The sequence below is a fragment of the Hydra viridissima genome, unplaced genomic scaffold (assembly GCF_058129835.1).
Source record: "Hydra viridissima isolate aposymbiotic clone 2 unplaced genomic scaffold, HvirCarnegie_v1 scaffold_6, whole genome shotgun sequence".
Lineage (NCBI taxonomy): Eukaryota > Metazoa > Cnidaria > Hydrozoa > Anthoathecata > Hydridae > Hydra > Hydra viridissima.
The window spans coordinates 1,743,749-1,762,137 of NW_028324305.1; the positions used below are offsets into that span (position 1 = coordinate 1,743,749).

Genomic DNA, 18,389 nt, shown 5'->3' on the forward strand with positions numbered 1-18,389 from the left:
TTGGTTTAATTATTTTTTGTATTCTATTTTTTTATTTTCTTTGTGTAGTTAATGTTATTTTAAATAACATAAATTCTTTAATAGTAGTTTATTTTTCTTCTTTTACTATTTTTTACTATTTACTTTTTTTTTTTTACTTTTACTATTACTATAATTATATTTACTATTATATATTTTATATTATATTTATATTATTTTTGCTATTATATATTTTTATATTCTATAATATATTTACTATATTTATATATATTTATAATATATCGTTATTTACATAATTAAACTAATTCTTTTAATATTATTAAAATGTTTGCTAGGTTGCTGACTATAAACCACCTGTGGCTGAAAAATCTGGCCTCCAGCAAGGAGTCTATGTTCCCAAAGGTTACAGAAATTGAACTTTATTCTAAAGATTTGAAATTGAGTTTCCTAAAACTTATCAATTCTTTTTTTTTTCAGTTTTTTAGTTTAGTTACATTTTAAAACACAACTGAAAAAGTATTCAAAGTAAATGTTTTTCAGTTGCCTTACTTACAGAACCAAAATTAAATTTGAATAAGTTCTAATATATGCCTGAAATAGCTGTTCTAACTTAATAAGCATTTTTAAGACAATTCACCTCACGATCTGCACTTAATACTCAGACCATTCAATGACTTGATTACTTGACTTGATCAGTGGTTTAAATGTTAATACCTACATCGAAAAAAAATTTTGAAATAGTTTTTTTGTTACAAATTGCATAAATGTTTTTAGACAAAGTTTGGGAGAATGAATATGACTACATACACATTTATATGCGTGTTTTTAAAAAAAGCGACCAGCAACACTCATTAGAGCGATACAATAAAGTGTAAAATTTTCTTTCAACTTTATTTACTTCTTTTTTTCTAGTTTGCTTCACTCCTAAAAATTCTCTCTTTTTTTTTTTTAAATATAAATGTTCTTTGAATCACTCTTTTGTATTCTGCAGAATGACAAAAAAATACTGCTCACCTTCTTCCTATTACTGGCCTCCTGCTGTTAAATTGCCGAAAATCCATTCAGCTTATGAAGGTCTATTCAAGTGAGATTTGTTAAATGAAATTTACTGGATTTATTTTCAAAGTTTTGCTTTTTGATTTATTTTAAAGTAATGATGCGGCTAATGTGTATTTTTAATTTATACAAAGCCAGTTATTGTTTTTTTGGTTTATTTAGATTGTTCAGAAGTAAGAAGTTGCAACAAATTTTAATATTTATTGCGTACAAGGTTAGTTTTTTATATTTATTGCATGCAAGGTTAGTTATTTATATTTATTGTGTACAAGGTTAGTTATTTATATTTATTGCATACAAGGTTAGTTATTTATATTTATTGCGTACAAAGTTAGTTTTTGCATTTTAGTTTTCATAGTGAACCAATCCTTTTTTTTTTTGTGATTGTTAAAAGATATTTTTTACATCAGCAAACACAATTTATATTTGCTGATATTTTATTATTTAGATCCAGCAAAACATCAACACAATACCAGAAATGTTATTGATATCAACTGTGCATCTTTTGCAAATTTTTGCAGAAAACACATATGTGGTAATGTGTATAAATTTGATTATCATTTTTTTTTTTTGAAAAGTTTTTTTCTATCTTTTAATTTTTTGATTTATAATTTATATTTCCTCTCCAATTTAAGGTTATTTTTCCTTTTTTTTTTTTTTTAATGCTGATCCCAATAATGGTTTAGAACTTTCAAAACACATCTTGTTTCTAAGATATTTGATTTTTGATATTTTTTTTTCTTGATATTTGATTTTTATCCAATATCTAGAGTATAAAAATCTAGAGTATAAAAACCTCAAGCAAAAGATTTTCATCATGAATCTGAATTTTCCTAAGAACAAAGTAAAACTCCTGACTTCTAGGTTTCAACAGCAAAATCTTATGAATGAAACCACAACATTTAAGTCTTTCTATAGTAGACAAAAGTCTTTTTTTTATCTTACCATATCAATATAAATGAACCAATCACAGTGCTTGGTCATAAACACCATCCAAAGGAATGGTACTTATAGGGATTGCAATCCCGCATTGCGGGATCCCGCAATCCCGCGGGATCCCGCATAAATTTAAGGCATGCGAGATCCCGCAAAAACTACTGCGGGATCCGCGGGATTGGCGGGATTTTGAAACTATTGCTTTTAAACAAAAAAGGTCAATTCTTTTAAACTAAAAAGACAAAAAAAATATCAAATTAAAAGTGTTTAATGTATTTGCGAAACAAATCCATTTAAAAATTTATCTTCAGCTATTAAAATATTTTTCTTAGCTATAAATATAAAAAAATCATTCAAAAATAAATAATTATTTAGCAAAACATTGGTCGAACTCGTTCAAATTTTTTTTTGTTTAATTAATGATTATGTTGAAATTTTCGCTAATGAGTATGTTGAAATTTTTGTTAATGAGTATGCTGAAAACGTGAAATTGAAAACGTGCGTGCATAATTATAAAAAATATACTTTTAAAAACTACTTTTTAAAAAGTCTTTAAAAATTATTTACATTAAGATTTTAATACAACAGTACTAAGCATGTCGCAAATTAAAGCTATATGGAATATTTTAAAAAAAGTGATAAAGAAAATGCGAAGTGCATGCTATGTTCGGCTTTACATTTAATAGTTTTTGCACATCTTCAGATTTACGGTTCTTGTTTTCAAAGAGTGGTTTCCGGCTTCCTACTTCACCTAATACTATAAGATCGATGGTAGTTAAATTCTCAGATTCTGTAAAAGTCAATATAATGAAAAAATTCACATCACTAAAAAAGCAAAATCAAAAGTTTTCAATAACGTTTGACGAATGGACATCACAAAATAGTCAGAGATACTTAAACTTAAATTTACATATGGAGGCGAAACACTTTAATCTTGGATTGATTCGAATCCATGGATCGTGTAATGCAGAATATTGCGTCAAGTTAGTTGCTATCAACAACTATGTTATGCTCATGGAATACAACTTGCAGTTATTGATATCTTATACAAGAAAAACAGCGGAGAAGTCGAAGAATCGTTTACTACATATGAAAATTGTAAAGAAGAAGATGAATATGGTAAAACTGAGGATGATGAAGTTATAATTAAAGAATATGGTTTGACAATGATTTTGACCGACCATCTGCTGATTGGTATTTGGTATTGTATTGAAAAAGCCTTAATTGATATTGGGTCAGAAATTCGTTTCACCCAAGAAGAGTGGTCCCAAATCAATGACTTAATTATTTGCCTAGCACCACTAAAACTTGGTCTCGAACTTTTATGCAGGAGAGAATCGAACCTTGTCACGGCGGAAACAACTTTTCAATTTATGCTATATAAATTGCAAAAGCAATCATCACTTTTGAGCATAGATTTAGCCGCGGCACTTCGTGTGAGGTTTACACAACGTCGTAATAAGAATTTAAATGGACTACTAGTTTACTTACAAAATCCGACGAAGAAAATGAACTCAAAGAAAAAGAAGCTGTAGATTTTATTAACAGTTCCCAAATACTTACTCCTACAATTCTATCGCTGAAAAAAGAATTGGAAAATCAAACACAGAAAGACAAGAAAAGCTGGACAGAAAATGTAAAGGAGAGACCAAATTTAGATTCTTTAGACTTTGATAAATTATTGAAGCCGGAAATGTCTGCCTATAAAAGTAATGGAGTAAGAGGCAAGCTTCAAGATATAGCGCATAGTTACTTGATGACCATACCACCAACAAGCGTAAAGGCCGAGCGAGCTTTTTCAGCAGCTGATTACATATGCAGTCCTTTGAGGAATAGATTAAGTGATGATACCTTAAGTAGGGTCTGTTTCTTAAGAGCGCATTTTTTACAATGATTTTCTCATTTTGATATTAAAAAAAAAAAATAAAGCTAATAGACGTTCTACGTAAAGCTAAAAGATGTCCTATGTACTTTGGCTTGTCTTTTTGTTCATTAAATGTTAAGAATTATATTGATTTACAAATGAATTGTGTTTTTTGGCTTTATTTACCTTATTTTATCAATTTCATAAGTTGAGTATATTTTTTCTGAAATACTTGAAAGAAAAATACAATTGTCATTTTGCCTTTTATAATGTGCATAAGAAACCTACTAATCCCGCGCGGGATCCCGCGGGATCCGCACAAAAATTAAAAAATTCCGCGCGGATCCCGCGGGATTGAAAAGTGTGCGGGATTGCAATCCCTAGGTACTTATTTATAAATTCATTGAAAGTGATTGTGGAGAAGTACAGTCAAACTCCTCCACAATCAAGTACTATCTATCAATTCTGGTTGTGCTCTCAGTTCAGATGAAAGAAACTTATGAATCAAGAAATTTACTTTAGGAAATTAAAAGTATGGATTTCATGTTGTACATATGTGGATATTTAAATGTTGTTACTCATGAGCTGCAGGCATACAAATACTGTTATTGGGAGGGTTGGGCCAGAGTTTCTTACTAGCCAGTTTAAAGTTGACATTGTGCTTATGTTCCTAGCCAAAAAAATATCTCATCCGAGATTGTTTGATTGAAAATGTGTCATTTCATCTCTTCTTCATATCAGACTGGATTTCATAAAAAATTTTGTAAAAGGCATGAGTTGTGAGGGATCAGGATTCCAATATCTTTGCCAAAAGTTTCCACAGTTCTGTTAGGTTATATTTACAGTGGAAAATTTTATAGAGAGAAAAGTAGTACCATTTTAGCTGATTACTGTGAGCATAGAAGAAAAAACATTTTTAATACAGTTTTTTTTTGATACAGTTTAGGAACAAAAATCCAAAGCTAAAAAATTCTAGAAATTAGATTTACAATTTGTGATGTATATTTAGTGTGATGAGTTATTTTTTCTATAAAATGAAAAAAATGTCACCACATGATAATGTTTCACATTCACATCAACGTTCGCATCAACGTTCATCATCAGGTGACAAAATCAGGTGACAAACTCAGGTGACAAAAGTCTGACTACATAATTGAAATCAGTATAAAAATTCTATATATAAGAATGTATAAGATATATTATATAAAAATATGTATAATTAATATACTACATAAGAATATGTATAAGAATGCAGCAATAAGAATAAGCAAGGATAAGTATAAGCATTTAAGTTGAAGAAACAAAAAAAAAAAAAAATGGTTTGTTGACCAAGTGTAATTTATCTTCTGATTTGTTAAAAGAAAGAAGATTGTGCATCTCAACCAGATGTTGAAGATCAGGTGATTGATCTGGTTGTTAAATATGTGGATTGTTACCATAAAGAAGAAGAGTTATCCGTTGTTTCAAAAGATCTAAAAGAAGTCTTAGGTTAGTAATTTAATTAAAATGCTGCTTTTACATTTAGCAAATATAGTTACTGATATTGATTTTTCTCTCCAGATTCAAGCGATAAAAGAGAGATCTGGGCCGAAGAATTGTATAGAAACAACTGTGAAGATTTATTATTTAATGTGTTTTTGATTTATAAGTCTGAACTCATTGTACCATTAAATCAGTACATTGAAACTTTGGTCAAAAAAACATGTGAGTGTTAATTATCTTATGGCAATAATCATAATTTCATCCAATGAACAAATCTTCTATGATGACTTAAATTTATCTAACATAATCAGTGATAATTTTCCTTGATTTAATATTTTTAAAATTCATTTTTAACATGTTTTTTTCTCAATATAATTTAGCACCTGCCTCTACACTGCTGCATTTACGTAGTCTACTATCACAACTTAGTTACAAAAAGTTAGTTTTACTCAAGCGTTTTATTCAGTATTTTTATTATTACTGTAAAAAGAACAGAATAGAGGTTAAGGAGTTGCCTTTCATTGGTGAGGAGGATGTTGTCACAGCTCAAGTTATCACTTTGTTGTTTGATCATTTTAATTTTTTATTTCAGGTAAGATTTCTCTTCTGAATCATTTTACAATCTTTTTTATGTGATATTTATTTAAAATGTTATTCTCTCGAAAAACAAACATTTTTTTCAAAAAATGTTTTAATGCGTTTTGAAATGAAACCTGCTGATTGGTTTGATGTCAGGGAATCTACTTCTATTTAAACTGGATTTTTTTTAAGATTGGTGTTCCATTAAAGCATTTTCCAGTTGAAGCTTATGATATTAAATTACCCCATTTGTTCCTGTATGACAATGCTAATGTTACTTTCAACCACCATGTTTCTTTTGACAACCTGGAAGCCAATAGCATTGATTACATTAGCAAAAATATAGATTCTTATAGTTTAAAGCAAAGATCGAAATCTGATAAAGGTTAGATTTTGGAAATATTGTAACAATGATAATCATAATGATAATGTCTTTACTTTTGTGATGATAAATTAATAAGCCACCTTTTTTTTCAATTTTTCTAGAATCTATTGAAGAACCAATGGATATTTCAGAAAATTTTGGTTGTGAAAAATTGTGTTTAATAAACAATCAATACTCATTATTAACTATACTCATCAAGTTGCATAATATTTTATCAGAACGTTCTAAGTTCGTTAACAAATCCAATGAAGATGTAGTAGCAGGTGATGGTGTATTCTATACTGAAAGACTTTTAAAGACATTTTTCAACAAGTCAAAATTAAATGCAGAGTTTCTGAAAGCAATGTGCCCAGAAGTGTTTGCATTAAATGCTAGTACCAAAGATGTTAAAAGTCTTGTTGAAGATGCTAAGCTAGAAAGGTTTTTTGTTATCATTTGTCACAAGATTGTATTTATAAAGACTGGTCAATTTTTGTTTAGAATTTTAACTTTATTATTATTCATTTTTACACACCCGACCATTTGATTAGATTTGATGATATGAAAAAAGAGATAATGCAATCAAACAAAATAAGGTCCTCTCAGCCCTCTAGACCTTTCTCATAGTACTCAGTGTAATTAATAGTAAAATTTAAAATGTACAGTATACTTTATTATCTTGTGAACCTTAACCTAGACACACCTACAAAGTACCTAGTTATTGTTCTTAGTCATCTAAATTCTAGAACTTATCATTTAATGCAATTAAAAAATTTTATATAAATTTTACATTACAAAATAAAACATGTTTATTTCCAATGAGAAAATAGAAAAAAATTGTTAATTGAATTACATCACTTTCATTCTAATCATGATAATAAACAATATGAAGTTATGAGCCAGAGAAAAAGATGGTCTACTAATGCCGTGTAATACTGTTGCAGACAGTGATAGTTTTTTTTTCACAGTGATGACTTTTTAGATAAAACAAATGCTTCCACAACTGCAAAGTCACTTTTTGTTGCCAAGTAACATTTTTTCTCCAGAAACATGCTCAGATTGTAAAGCACAAGAGAAGACAAAGAACAGTTACCCAAACAGAATTAGAGACAAAATTTACTCTAAAATTACGATATTGATTCATCATGTGGGGCATGATATTTTCAAGATATTGCAGAGCAGGGATATTGGACAACAGTTGAAGATGAGCAATTTTCAATTGATCAGTAAGATTTTAGACAAATGTCAATGTCTATGGAAGACATGAAAAAATGTCATGTGATAGTTAAATACTCAAAGTATGAGAAAGGAGAAAAATTTTGGTTACAAGCAATCAAATTATTAACTGATCCGACTAAAAGTTCAGAAGCTATTATTATTATTGTGCTTCAGAATTTGACTACAATCATTACATAAATGATGATAAAAACAAAACAAACTTTATGGCTGCAAAATCTGAATTCTAAGTACTGCATTCTCAACAACTCAACTCAACATTCTCAAGACTTTGCAAGGCTTACATTATAAATCTTGAAAAAGGAACCATTCTAATGAATGTACAAAATTTTGTGCTTCTGGTGTTTACCACAAAGCGAGATGTTTGGCAAAGGGAAAGATAAAGTTTAAAAATGATTTTGTCATCAAATTCACTTAGTCATGCATGAGCTTGATGTTAATGATTCCCTTTTTTGTTGCAACTATTTTTCCTATTTCATAGTTTGTAGCATCTCTTTCAACTGTTGCTTCTACTAATGATCTGCTGATACTACATTTGATTGGAGACTTCAAACTAGTTAACAAGAAACTGTAGAAAAGAATTTGTAGTCTGCCTTTTCTTAGTGAAGAATTTGCACTGCACTGTTTTTATTTATTACTGATGTTAGTGATGGTGATAAGAATCCTATTGTCCATGCACTTTAAAGAGATCATTTTCCAGAAAATATCTGTTGCGTGGCTCTTAACAAGATTCCAGATTTCCAGAGTGTCTCAGTTACAGATTTTATGACATGCTGTTCACTTACCTTGTTTCATTTTATTTAAACAGAAAATTTTGACTAGTATAGCTTTCAGTATAGCTGTTTTTTTTTAAAATACTTTTTGGTAACAAAACAACAGAGCTGAGTGAGCTGAATGAGCATTATGAAAACTGTTCAATCAAAAAATAAACAGCTATACTTTAAAAATAACAAAAAGACAAATTAAAACTTATCTTAAACTCCGTAGGGAAAAATTAGACTAATAAATCTAAAAGAAAAGATTAACAAAAAACTTGTTTTCACAAAGAAATGAAAAATGTTAAGAAACAAGTTCAATAAAATGATTACATTAGCTGCTGATTTCAATGAAATTCTTACAAAGAGTAATACACAATGCCAATTGCTGTACTAGATTGTGGAACACTACACAAGATTGTTGCCAGCAAGTGCAGCTTGTCAAGACCAGCTTTGAAATTCAATAACTCAAACTCCACATTATGGCTCCAGATCAAAAGACTGAATGTCAGCAATATTTAAATAAAAATTATTTCTTAAACAGAAAATTTTTTAAGTATGTTTTAAGTAATTTTTAGTCAAATTAAAAAAAGAGAGAGAGAGATTTAAATACTCATTTGTAAAATATATAAAATAGGGTCATGAAATAACAACCCAAAAGATTTTAAATGATTATGAGAGATTTTTCATAATTTAATTGCAATCAAATTTTAACCTGGCTTTGATTTCATTATACAAATGAGAGGGTGTGTAATATATTAATAAAAAAATATATGAATTTCTTAAAGCAACAGAATTTATGATTAATTTCTCCTTATACTTATTTAGACGCAGGAAAGTGAACGAAAGGCGATTGCAGTTGCTCGAGGAATTTGCTTCACAACAAAAAAAATTTTTGAATAGCACTTTAGGTATCAATAATAAATCTTAAGGCGAAGATTACTTTATGTCTACCAACATAGTAGGTTACACGCTGTAGAATATAAAAATACAATATAAAAAGTTTGTGCTTTGTCTTTTCAAAGTTTTTGTTTAAAAACAAGACTAAAAAAGCAGTTAAATTTTTTTTTAGCAAAAAGTTCATCGACAGATTCAAGTCTAGATGTCACAGATAACAATAACGTATTTGAGTGTGTGATTTGTTTTCAATCTACTGAGTCAACTGAGAAACGACCGATTGGATTAGTAGTACTTTTACATCCTTCTTCTGGTAAAAAAGCATCGCAGTATAAAAGTTTCTCGCTGTTATCATTGTTTATTTTCTGTAGTTATGTATTTTTGACAAAAGACATTTTGAAAAATATCTTCATAGATAAAAGTATCTTCACAATTATTGCCTTTGCATAATTTATGCCTTTGCATAATTTATGTCTTTGCATAATTTACACAGCTGTAAAGAAGGAAAATGTAGCAATTGATTTGGCATTTAATTGTAAAAAAGTGTAAACTTTTTTGTAGTTTTACAATTAATCTTCATAAAGTTTTTTTTTTTTTTTTTTTTTTTTTTTTAGTTCTTGCTCATCGAACTTCTCAATTTACAAAAGACCAAACTTGTGGAGATCTTGTTCGACAAAGAGAGATTGAGCTGGCAAAAGTTGCAAATTCTGTAATTTATTACTTATACTAGGCTCTTCTAAAAGTTTTGAAAAAAAATCTGTTTTTTTTTTTTTTTTTTTGCATTTTTGCTCTATTTTTTATATCAAGTGCAATTTATCTCTAGTGAGTAAAAAAGAAACAATGATTTTTTAAAAAAAACTCCAAAAGCAATCACATATTTTTTGTTCTGAAGAAGAAAAATAAAAATATTATTAAACAACTTAATACAAACATGTTGAATTTAACATCACATCTAAGAATTGATTATAATGAATTCATATGGATATTTTCCCCACAAATCCTTATGAATTAAAAACAAACAGAATAAAGAAAAATTATGATAACACATTTTAAAGTTTGTTCCGTCTGAGTGGATTTTATCCTCCTACTGTTAATTCTTTCTTTTGAAAGACCAAATTCCAATACACTGAAATATACGAATCCCAAAGTTGACCAAAGAATTTCAATAGGATTAAGATGGCTGGGTTGACTATTCCATCATATTAACATGGATTTGCCATTATCTTTTTATTTCAAAATTGGAAAGCACAGGTTCCTTTCTAATTGTAATAGATTAAAACATTTTCACACACACACACACAAACACACACATTCATACTTATATATATGCATACATAATTATATTCCAGGCAACAATTACCTTTAAACACATTTTCAATTTGATGGGAGGCTTGTTTTTGATTTTATTAAATGTATCATAAATATTAATTTAGTTAAAAATTTACTAAAGATTGCTTTGTTGCATTCATTTTTTTGTTTGTTAAGCAAAAAAATGAAACTCATGCATTTTAACACATGTCTTTAGGGGTTGATCCATTTAGCTCTAGAAACTGGTACTGACATTGGAATTAATGTTCAGTCGTGTGGCCATTTTGTTCATATTGACTGTCAGCAAGCTTACTTTCAGTCGTTACAGGTAATTTTTTTTTTAATGTTAAAAATTTTACTATCATTATTTACATTAATTATAAAAACTATGATAGTGAATATAAAGTTTCTAAGTTATGACTTCAATATTTATTTTAAATTTTTGAAAAAAAATTAAATCAAACTCTTTGTTATGATTAAAATGTTTAAAATGTGACAATTAAAATGTGAAAATTGTTACAGTTAAAATGTCATTTTAATAGAAACAACTTTCACATTTTAATTGTGACAACATTCACATTTGGTTGGTGGCTTTGAGTTCAAAAATTTGTATAAATCAGTTGTAAAAATGTAAAGTTTAGCTTTATTTTCCAAGAATATTTTTAGGTTTTTTTTTTTTTTTTTTTTTTTTCCAAGGATGATCATCAAATACTTTTAAATACAATGAAAGGTGAATTTTTGTGTCCGTTATGTCGTGGCTTCAGTAACGATGTGTTGCCTATTTTACCAGAGTGCATTAAAGAAGTTTCTGACCAGCACAAGGTTGTTGATATTTTTTATTTTTTCTTAAAACTCTATATTACTTTTTGATATCAATTGCTCTGTGTTAATTTTTTTATATCAATTGTATATTTTTTCTTTGATTTTGTAAAGCCAGATGATACCTTTCGAAGCTTGAATGTCTTTGAAGAGCAAGTTGCTCAGATCACAAATATGCTTGTTCAAATGGTTTGTAATCTTCATGCTAAAGAATTTTTTCAAGTTTTTAAAACCACTTAGTCAATCAATTACTTCATTATTCAATTAGTTCAAATTTTTAATCAATTAATTATTTGACCAATCTGTTAAGACTAGTTATTAAGTTAAGTCACTGCAACTAATTTATTTATTTTCTTCAAGCCAAAGTTCTCTTCATTAAGAAGAAGAGCTCTTGATGTATCAGTGCTCACAGCTTCTACATCTTTGTTTTACAATTCACTTGAAGAGTTGACTAAATCTCACATTCTGGAAAAAACATATCAGGGAGACAAGTTTGCTGTCCTAATTGCTACAGTAAGGTAGGTGGACTGATGGGTTTCTTGTGATGGTTTCTTGTGATGGTTTCTTGCAATGGTTTCTTGTTGTGATTATGTAATTATTTAGTTAAAAGAGTGTTTATACATTTATTTATCATTATTTATGGCACATTATTTGCATTTATCTTCCTTTAAATCAGACATAATTTGGAAGAAACAATGATGAACACAACTTTGCTTAAAGAACTGCCAGAACAGAAAAGAAAATGTTTATGTAAGCAACATTCACTTCTAAATAGGCCTCTACAAAGCTTTGAAATTCAAATTGAATCAAATCAGAGATGTGATTCAAGATTTATTTTAACTTTTTTATCTATATGTTATATTCTCTATATGTTTGAACTAGAAGAACTGCATTTTTAACTTTTCAATATACAAGTATATATAATTTTTTTTTTTTTTTTTTTCTGTCAATTTTTCAAATTAAGAAGATTAATAACTCAGCATTATACCAGTTATATAAATAACATTAATAGCACTACAGTTTTAGCTTCATTCATGAGTAAATATATGAGTAGTGTGTACTAAATACTACCAAACATTTTTTGTTGTATAGATTGATACATGGTTTGCTTTATTTTACATGGCTGTTGATGTTTCGGTTTGAAGCTAAAACTTATAACTAATTTAAACAAAACTGAAACAAATTATGTTTATATCTGTCCGTATGGTATAACATATAACACGTGTATATCTTTTTATAACAAACATTAATTAGATATACATTAGGTGTCATATCTTGAATAAATATACAGAGATTGCTTTCTTCTTTCTTATATGGGAGTTTTACAAAGTGAATGTACAGCAGTTTTTGGCTTAAATGCATGCAGAGTGTCAATAAAAATTATTTCTTCTTACTTTGGTTTAAATATGTATACAATTTTTGACACCATTAAGAGATACCATGAGACTCACTTGAATGCTGATTGTCCTAAGTCTTACTCTGGTATCACTGCTACCTCCTCTAAGAAATCCACAAGGTTTGGGAGAAAATTTACCACAAACTTGTCCGATTGGACAAAGAAACTGGGTGCTGAGGAATGTATCAACAGTACTTGATTGTTCCGTCTTTAAGAAGATCCATCTCCAACCCTACAAACACCAGAAAGTCTTTACTCTTGTATTGGCTTGCAGTTTTGAGGTCTTCAGTAACAAGAAGCTATTCAATGTTCAATAATGTTGAAACTTAATGTTGATATTCAGCCATCAAAGTTTCAAGTGTTTGCCGGATCCCCTCAGAAAGTGAGCAAATATGGAACTTGATGGTTTGGGCTGATGAGATGATCTGTTAGCTTCTCTAAAGGCTCCCCTCAATGATGGCTTCAAGATTAGTGCAGCCAATTACATCAGTGGTAGGAGAAAGGACCTCATCCCCAGAATCTCTAAAATATTGGATATCATTTTAATAAAATCTTTAGCCAGATTTTAAATTTTAGTTTAAAGTTTTTAAAAATAGAAAATATTTTAAAGTAAACCATGGTAATCACCCCTAAAATTTTAAGTCATAAAAACTGATGAATTTTAATTCATACTTAAAAACTTTATTCCTTTTTAAAGGGAATTTTCTTTTATTTCCTTTTAAAGTATTGTTTTATTAAAAAAACCATGTTTTCATATAAAGTAATATCACAAATGTATTGCATATAGCTATGTAATAAAGTGGGCTATGAATGGTTTATGCTCATCCAAAAACTTAACAGCCAGTTCAAAAAAAGAAGAATTTGTTAATGTTAAAATGCAATTCAAGTTCTTATATATATACTATTTGATATATGTATGATTTATTGTATATACAATTAGATATGTTTATGAATTGTTCTTGCAGGGGGTTGCTTCTAAAATGATATTTTGATATATTTGAGTTTGGAATTCGATGGAATCTATTCACAAACTCTTGTTTAAAATGTTTTATTTTTGTAGTGAAACTTTTGGAATTCAGTCAGTTTTATGCGCAATCACTTCCTACACCTATGTCTTCTTTATGGATGAAGCTCACTTGTGGTATAAGTAATAAGAATGAATGGAGGTAAGTCAGCTTTGATGCTTTATTAAAAGTTTTTAAAAACAAAGTTCATATACTTTTTTTTTTTCTTTATAAAGAGTCATTTTAGTAAAGTCGTTTAATTTCAGTTACCAAAACATTCCTTTCCTACTGATGGATCCAATATCTTTGTTGATTCAGTTTGTGATAACTTGGCCCTATCAAATAAATTCTGGTAAGATTTTTAAAATTGTTTTTTTAATTTAATTACTTTTTTTTCTAATCCATGCCGGCCTGAAGTTAAGTTTAGAAGCTAACTGTGAACCTTCTTCAAACATTTCATTACCTAGTATGATGCCGTAGAATAGTAATATTGTCAAAAATCATTTGCGTAAGAAAACCTTGTTCTTTTAGGTCAGCTGTACTGTCTCATTCAATTGCTGTATAATCTAACATACACCCAAGTAAGTTTAGTAGTTGATTACCTCAACTTAAATTCATTACATCTGACCATTGTATTACTAAGCAATCAATGAGTGTAACATTTAAGTTCAATCACTGTATAACCTTTCATATACATATCACCAATGTTAATTCATGAACGCACAACACCTAACATATACTCATGAATGCACAACACCTAACATTTAGTGAAGCAGCTTTTAAATGTTTTATGATTCAACAGTAAAATTTGTTTTTTTACCAAAAAGTTTCCTTAAGGATTTTATAAATTTTTACCTATCATGTTTGCTTTATGTAGCATGCTAAATTATTAAATGCTCTTAAAATTTTGTTTAAGGCATTGTTGTTTATTGGGTTGAAAGTTAAGCCTCATGAGAAGGAGAGTTGGTATCGAGATGTTAAGAAAGTAAATTTGTAATTATTTTAAGAAAAATCATAAATTTGTAGAGATGTAAATCAGATATAAATATAAATCAGATATATACATAAATGTCAGTAAAATTTGTTTCTTGTTGCTATGACAAGTATTTTTTGAAGAAAAAAAAAATCCTCGTTAAAATTTTCATGTTTCATAAGATCCCAAGAGTGTCAAACGTTGTTTTGTTTAAATTTTAGTTATGACCTTTTTTATTTAGAGTGACAAAGAAGTCACCTTGAACACTTTAGTAAACTTGGTTTGGAAATGCTCCAGTATGTTAGATGCTAGTGAAGCTAGTTCAGATGAAATGGAGGTTAATTTTTTTTTTTTTATTAACTTAAAAAAAAATTCTCAGTGAAAGTTTAGATTTGTTTTTTTTTTTTACTTATTTATTTTTTTTTATGATAAAAAAATGATTAGTTTTTTCAGATTTAATTATGTTATTACATAAACTTTTATTAAATCATGTATAAATATGTCTTTATGTCAACTTTATAGATAACATTATCTGTTCTGTCTCCACAATCCCTTGAGCATGATATACAACAACACTGTTTACATTTTCTTAAAACTGCTTCTTTTTTTTTGTCAATCTTTTTGGGGCAGCATGAAGTAGAAATGGTATATTTTTGTTTTATTTATTTATGTGTAAATTTTTGTTTTATTTATATGTAAATTTTTGTTTTATTTGTGTGTAAATTTTTGTTTTATTTATGTGTATATTTTTGTTTTATTTACGTGTAAATTTTTCTGAAGAGTTTCATTTGACCTTGTACAGTTATGTGTGACACTAAGTTCTTGTTCCTGGATGATAAAATTTTTAATTTTTATGCCTTAAATTATAAAAGAACCAATATTATTTCACTACTATTCCTCACAAACTTTGCTTTTGTGACCAGGACATTGGTTATTTGAAATTTACCAGTTTTCAGAAAACTCTAGATTGATTAAGTGCTAAAATATTCTTAAACTTTTCGGTAAGTATAAAGGGTAATGTACAGGTGCTTTAAGCTCACAGATTCTCTAAAAGGTGACTCACATGGTATATTTAAACTGTCTTTTAAGCAAACAGCAAATTTGAATATGAGGAATATGATGTAGATTCAGATGAAAATTTCAGTTAGAGCTTTGAGGTAGATGATTCCAGGAGAGAAACTCTAATAGCCTTAACAATCTTTCAGTGGTTTCATTAAGTGCTGAGTTTTTTTGCATGTAACTTGGTCTGCTTTTGCCACAAAGGTCAATGCGAACCAAGTTACATACGGTGATAAATAATTTTTGGAGGAAGATTGCCAGGTACTTCAACCTTTCTTTTAATTTTAATGTAATCAAAGAACTTTACCTGTATGTTGTTTTAATCTGCCTAATTTTCTCCATTACAATTATTTTAAAAAGGTTAAACAACTCTTTATAATTTTGACCCGCATCTGATATAAGTAAACCAAAAAGCAAGAAAGCCTATGTTTTAAAATAATGTCATCTTTTTAATAAACATATACACACATGTATGTATGTATGTATGTATGCATGTATGTATGTATGTATGTATGTATGTATGTATGTATGTATGTATGTATGTATGTAAATTTTTCTTTTTTTTAGGATTCCAAAAATCCATTTTTTTCGTATGCGTCTTTATTAAAGTTAGGCGATGGTACAGTTGGTTGCATAGAAGATGCATCAAGCACTTTATTTTTAAAATGGTGCTCACACAAATCTGCAATTTGTGTTATAACATCTTGGTGCGAAGAATTAGCTGATTACTTGTTTAAAAAAAAAGTCGACTTTCCGGTTAAAATTTATTTTTGCGTTTTTATTTTCTTTAATGTAAAGTATTTAAAACACTTTTAAGATTGAATCCAACCAGAGGAAACGGTTATTTTTGGTCACATTCCCCAAAAAAATGTGACTTGTTTATATGTGGTTAGTACTCGTTTAGTCAGAACCATATAACCTTTATCAATATATGCTAAATAAGTTGCATAAGTTTCAATATTTTCTGAAGCCATTTTAATTTATCAATCTTTAGAGATTACTCCCAATAGCAAATGACTGGAAATTGCCTTCATTAATCCGATTGCCTCTATTATTTGATAGGTATTATTTTGGTTTTTATAACCATTTAAAAAGGTACATTCACATACCATAATAAAAATTTAAAAAATGAATTACAGCCTTTTCCAAGAGTATCGAAAGCAAAAATGCGGACGGTGCAAGAAAATTCCAGAGGATCCTACTTTGTGTTTAGTTTGTGGCAGGTTCTTATGTTTTCACAGCTCGTGCTGCATCTACGATGAAGTTGTTTACGAATGCGTCCAGGTAATCGCAACTTTGGTTGCGACTTAAATAGTTGTATTTGTTTTAATGTTTCATTAAAAATGTTTCATTATCATTCGTGGTACTCTCTTTTTTTAGCATTCGTCTGATTGCGGTTGTGGTACAGGTTTATTCTTGGTGATTTCTTCCTCGGTTACTTTGGTTATACGAGATGAAAGGGTTTGCCTCTGGGGCTCAGTGTATTTAGACAGTTTCGGAGAGGAAGACAGAGATTTAAAGTGAGTTATTTTGTTAAGATAAGATCTACGAATCAACATTTCTTGTTTCAGCTCACGAAGATGCATTCTCTTATGCCGTTGCGTTTCAGCTCTTGTTTTAAAATATTCTTGATAAGAAATTTCACCGTAGTAATTACGCTTTAGGCGCGGAAAGCCACTTTTTTTGAGTCAAGATCGGTACTCAAAGTTAGAGACAGAATGGAGGACGCACACTCTTGATAAGGCGAGCAAACACTGGAGGTTGCATCTTAACAGATTGTAACATTCTTCAGAATTTATACGCTCTCTCACGTGTATTATTTTTACTTGAGCTGTTTATATAAACGAAAATTTAAGAATATTAGGCGGTAATCTATTTTACTTAGAGTATTTCTTTCAAATGTAAATAAATTTATTTTAACCGAATATATTTATCCCTCTTATAATAGCTTTTTCTCTTTATTTTTTTTTATCTCTCGTAAAATGATTGTTTTGTTTTTTTTAACTTTCAAACGAGTTTTTTTTTAAAAGGGGAATATCAAGAATTTCCATAATACCGGAATATTCTAATACCTGTTTTCGGTATTCAAAGAATGTTTATACCGTGAGATACCGGTAATATTATAAAATTTATAAAACATTTGAAAACTTTAAACAAAGCTTTGGAAACTCAATAGAAGCGTTTCAAAAATCAATCTTTCGTATTTTATAGTTAAGTTTATTTCGATTTACAAAAAACTATGATCACATTATTTTCAAGAATATTTTAAAAGTAAACTAAATGTTTTATTGTTCCAAAAAAGATGTTTTAAAAATATTATATCTATGCATTTGGCACTTGAAAATTGATTCGGCTTCGAAGCTTAGTAGAAAAGTGACCAGCAATAGAAAACTAAAATACAAACCCTATTTTTAGAGGATCTGATAAGTTTTTAGTCAAGTTATTTAATCCGATGTTAATAAAAAGTCCAGTTGCATAAAAGTACAACTTGTTGTTTAAAAAATAACAATCGGAAGGTTTTAGGTAAAAAAAACATGGGTTTTGGGGTCGCACCTTTGAAATTGCTCCAGGACCATAAAAACTCTTAATTCGGTCCACTGAGATAAAATGAAGACAATTTCCTATGATAAGTAGCATTTCATCTTACGACTTAAATTTAATGAATTTTCTTTTGTTTTCTTT

At 28.6% G+C, this 18,389-nt stretch overlaps 1 protein-coding gene across 3 annotated transcripts in view; it reads left to right on the forward strand.

Annotated features, from left to right (window-relative positions):
• Positions 1 to 17,649, forward strand: part of LOC145196097 (E3 ubiquitin-protein ligase ubr3-like) — a 32,255-nt gene extending 14,606 nt beyond the window's left edge. For 2 of the 3 annotated variants that reach the window (XM_090091732.1, XM_090091733.1), the window contains 29 exons: positions 315 to 381; positions 754 to 850; positions 971 to 1,063; positions 1,198 to 1,249; positions 1,484 to 1,570; positions 5,197 to 5,323; positions 5,396 to 5,539; positions 5,698 to 5,909; positions 6,089 to 6,281; positions 6,383 to 6,701; positions 9,080 to 9,162; positions 9,324 to 9,461; positions 9,763 to 9,857; positions 10,674 to 10,784; positions 11,153 to 11,278; positions 11,390 to 11,464; positions 11,636 to 11,793; positions 11,952 to 12,025; positions 13,732 to 13,837; positions 13,942 to 14,027; positions 14,207 to 14,256; positions 14,592 to 14,660; positions 14,890 to 14,985; positions 15,171 to 15,293; positions 16,275 to 16,463; positions 16,702 to 16,769; positions 16,847 to 16,991; positions 17,088 to 17,227; positions 17,372 to 17,649. In XM_090091732.1, the coding sequence (XP_089947858.1) occupies positions 315 to 381; positions 754 to 850; positions 971 to 1,063; positions 1,198 to 1,249; positions 1,484 to 1,570; positions 5,197 to 5,323; positions 5,396 to 5,539; positions 5,698 to 5,909; positions 6,089 to 6,281; positions 6,383 to 6,701; positions 9,080 to 9,162; positions 9,324 to 9,461; positions 9,763 to 9,857; positions 10,674 to 10,784; positions 11,153 to 11,278; positions 11,390 to 11,464; positions 11,636 to 11,793; positions 11,952 to 12,025; positions 13,732 to 13,837; positions 13,942 to 14,027; positions 14,207 to 14,256; positions 14,592 to 14,660; positions 14,890 to 14,985; positions 15,171 to 15,293; positions 16,275 to 16,463; positions 16,702 to 16,769; positions 16,847 to 16,991; positions 17,088 to 17,227; positions 17,372 to 17,489 (3,441 nt within the window). In that variant the 3' untranslated portion in view covers positions 17,490 to 17,649. The remainder of the gene's footprint in view (positions 1 to 314; positions 382 to 753; positions 851 to 970; positions 1,064 to 1,197; positions 1,250 to 1,483; positions 1,571 to 5,196; positions 5,324 to 5,395; positions 5,540 to 5,697; positions 5,910 to 6,088; positions 6,282 to 6,382; positions 6,702 to 9,079; positions 9,163 to 9,323; positions 9,462 to 9,762; positions 9,858 to 10,673; positions 10,785 to 11,152; positions 11,279 to 11,389; positions 11,465 to 11,635; positions 11,794 to 11,951; positions 12,026 to 13,731; positions 13,838 to 13,941; positions 14,028 to 14,206; positions 14,257 to 14,591; positions 14,661 to 14,889; positions 14,986 to 15,170; positions 15,294 to 16,274; positions 16,464 to 16,701; positions 16,770 to 16,846; positions 16,992 to 17,087; positions 17,228 to 17,371) is intronic. The other variant, XR_016453741.1, reaches the window with a different exon arrangement.
• Positions 17,650 to 18,389: the final 740 nt, after the last annotated feature.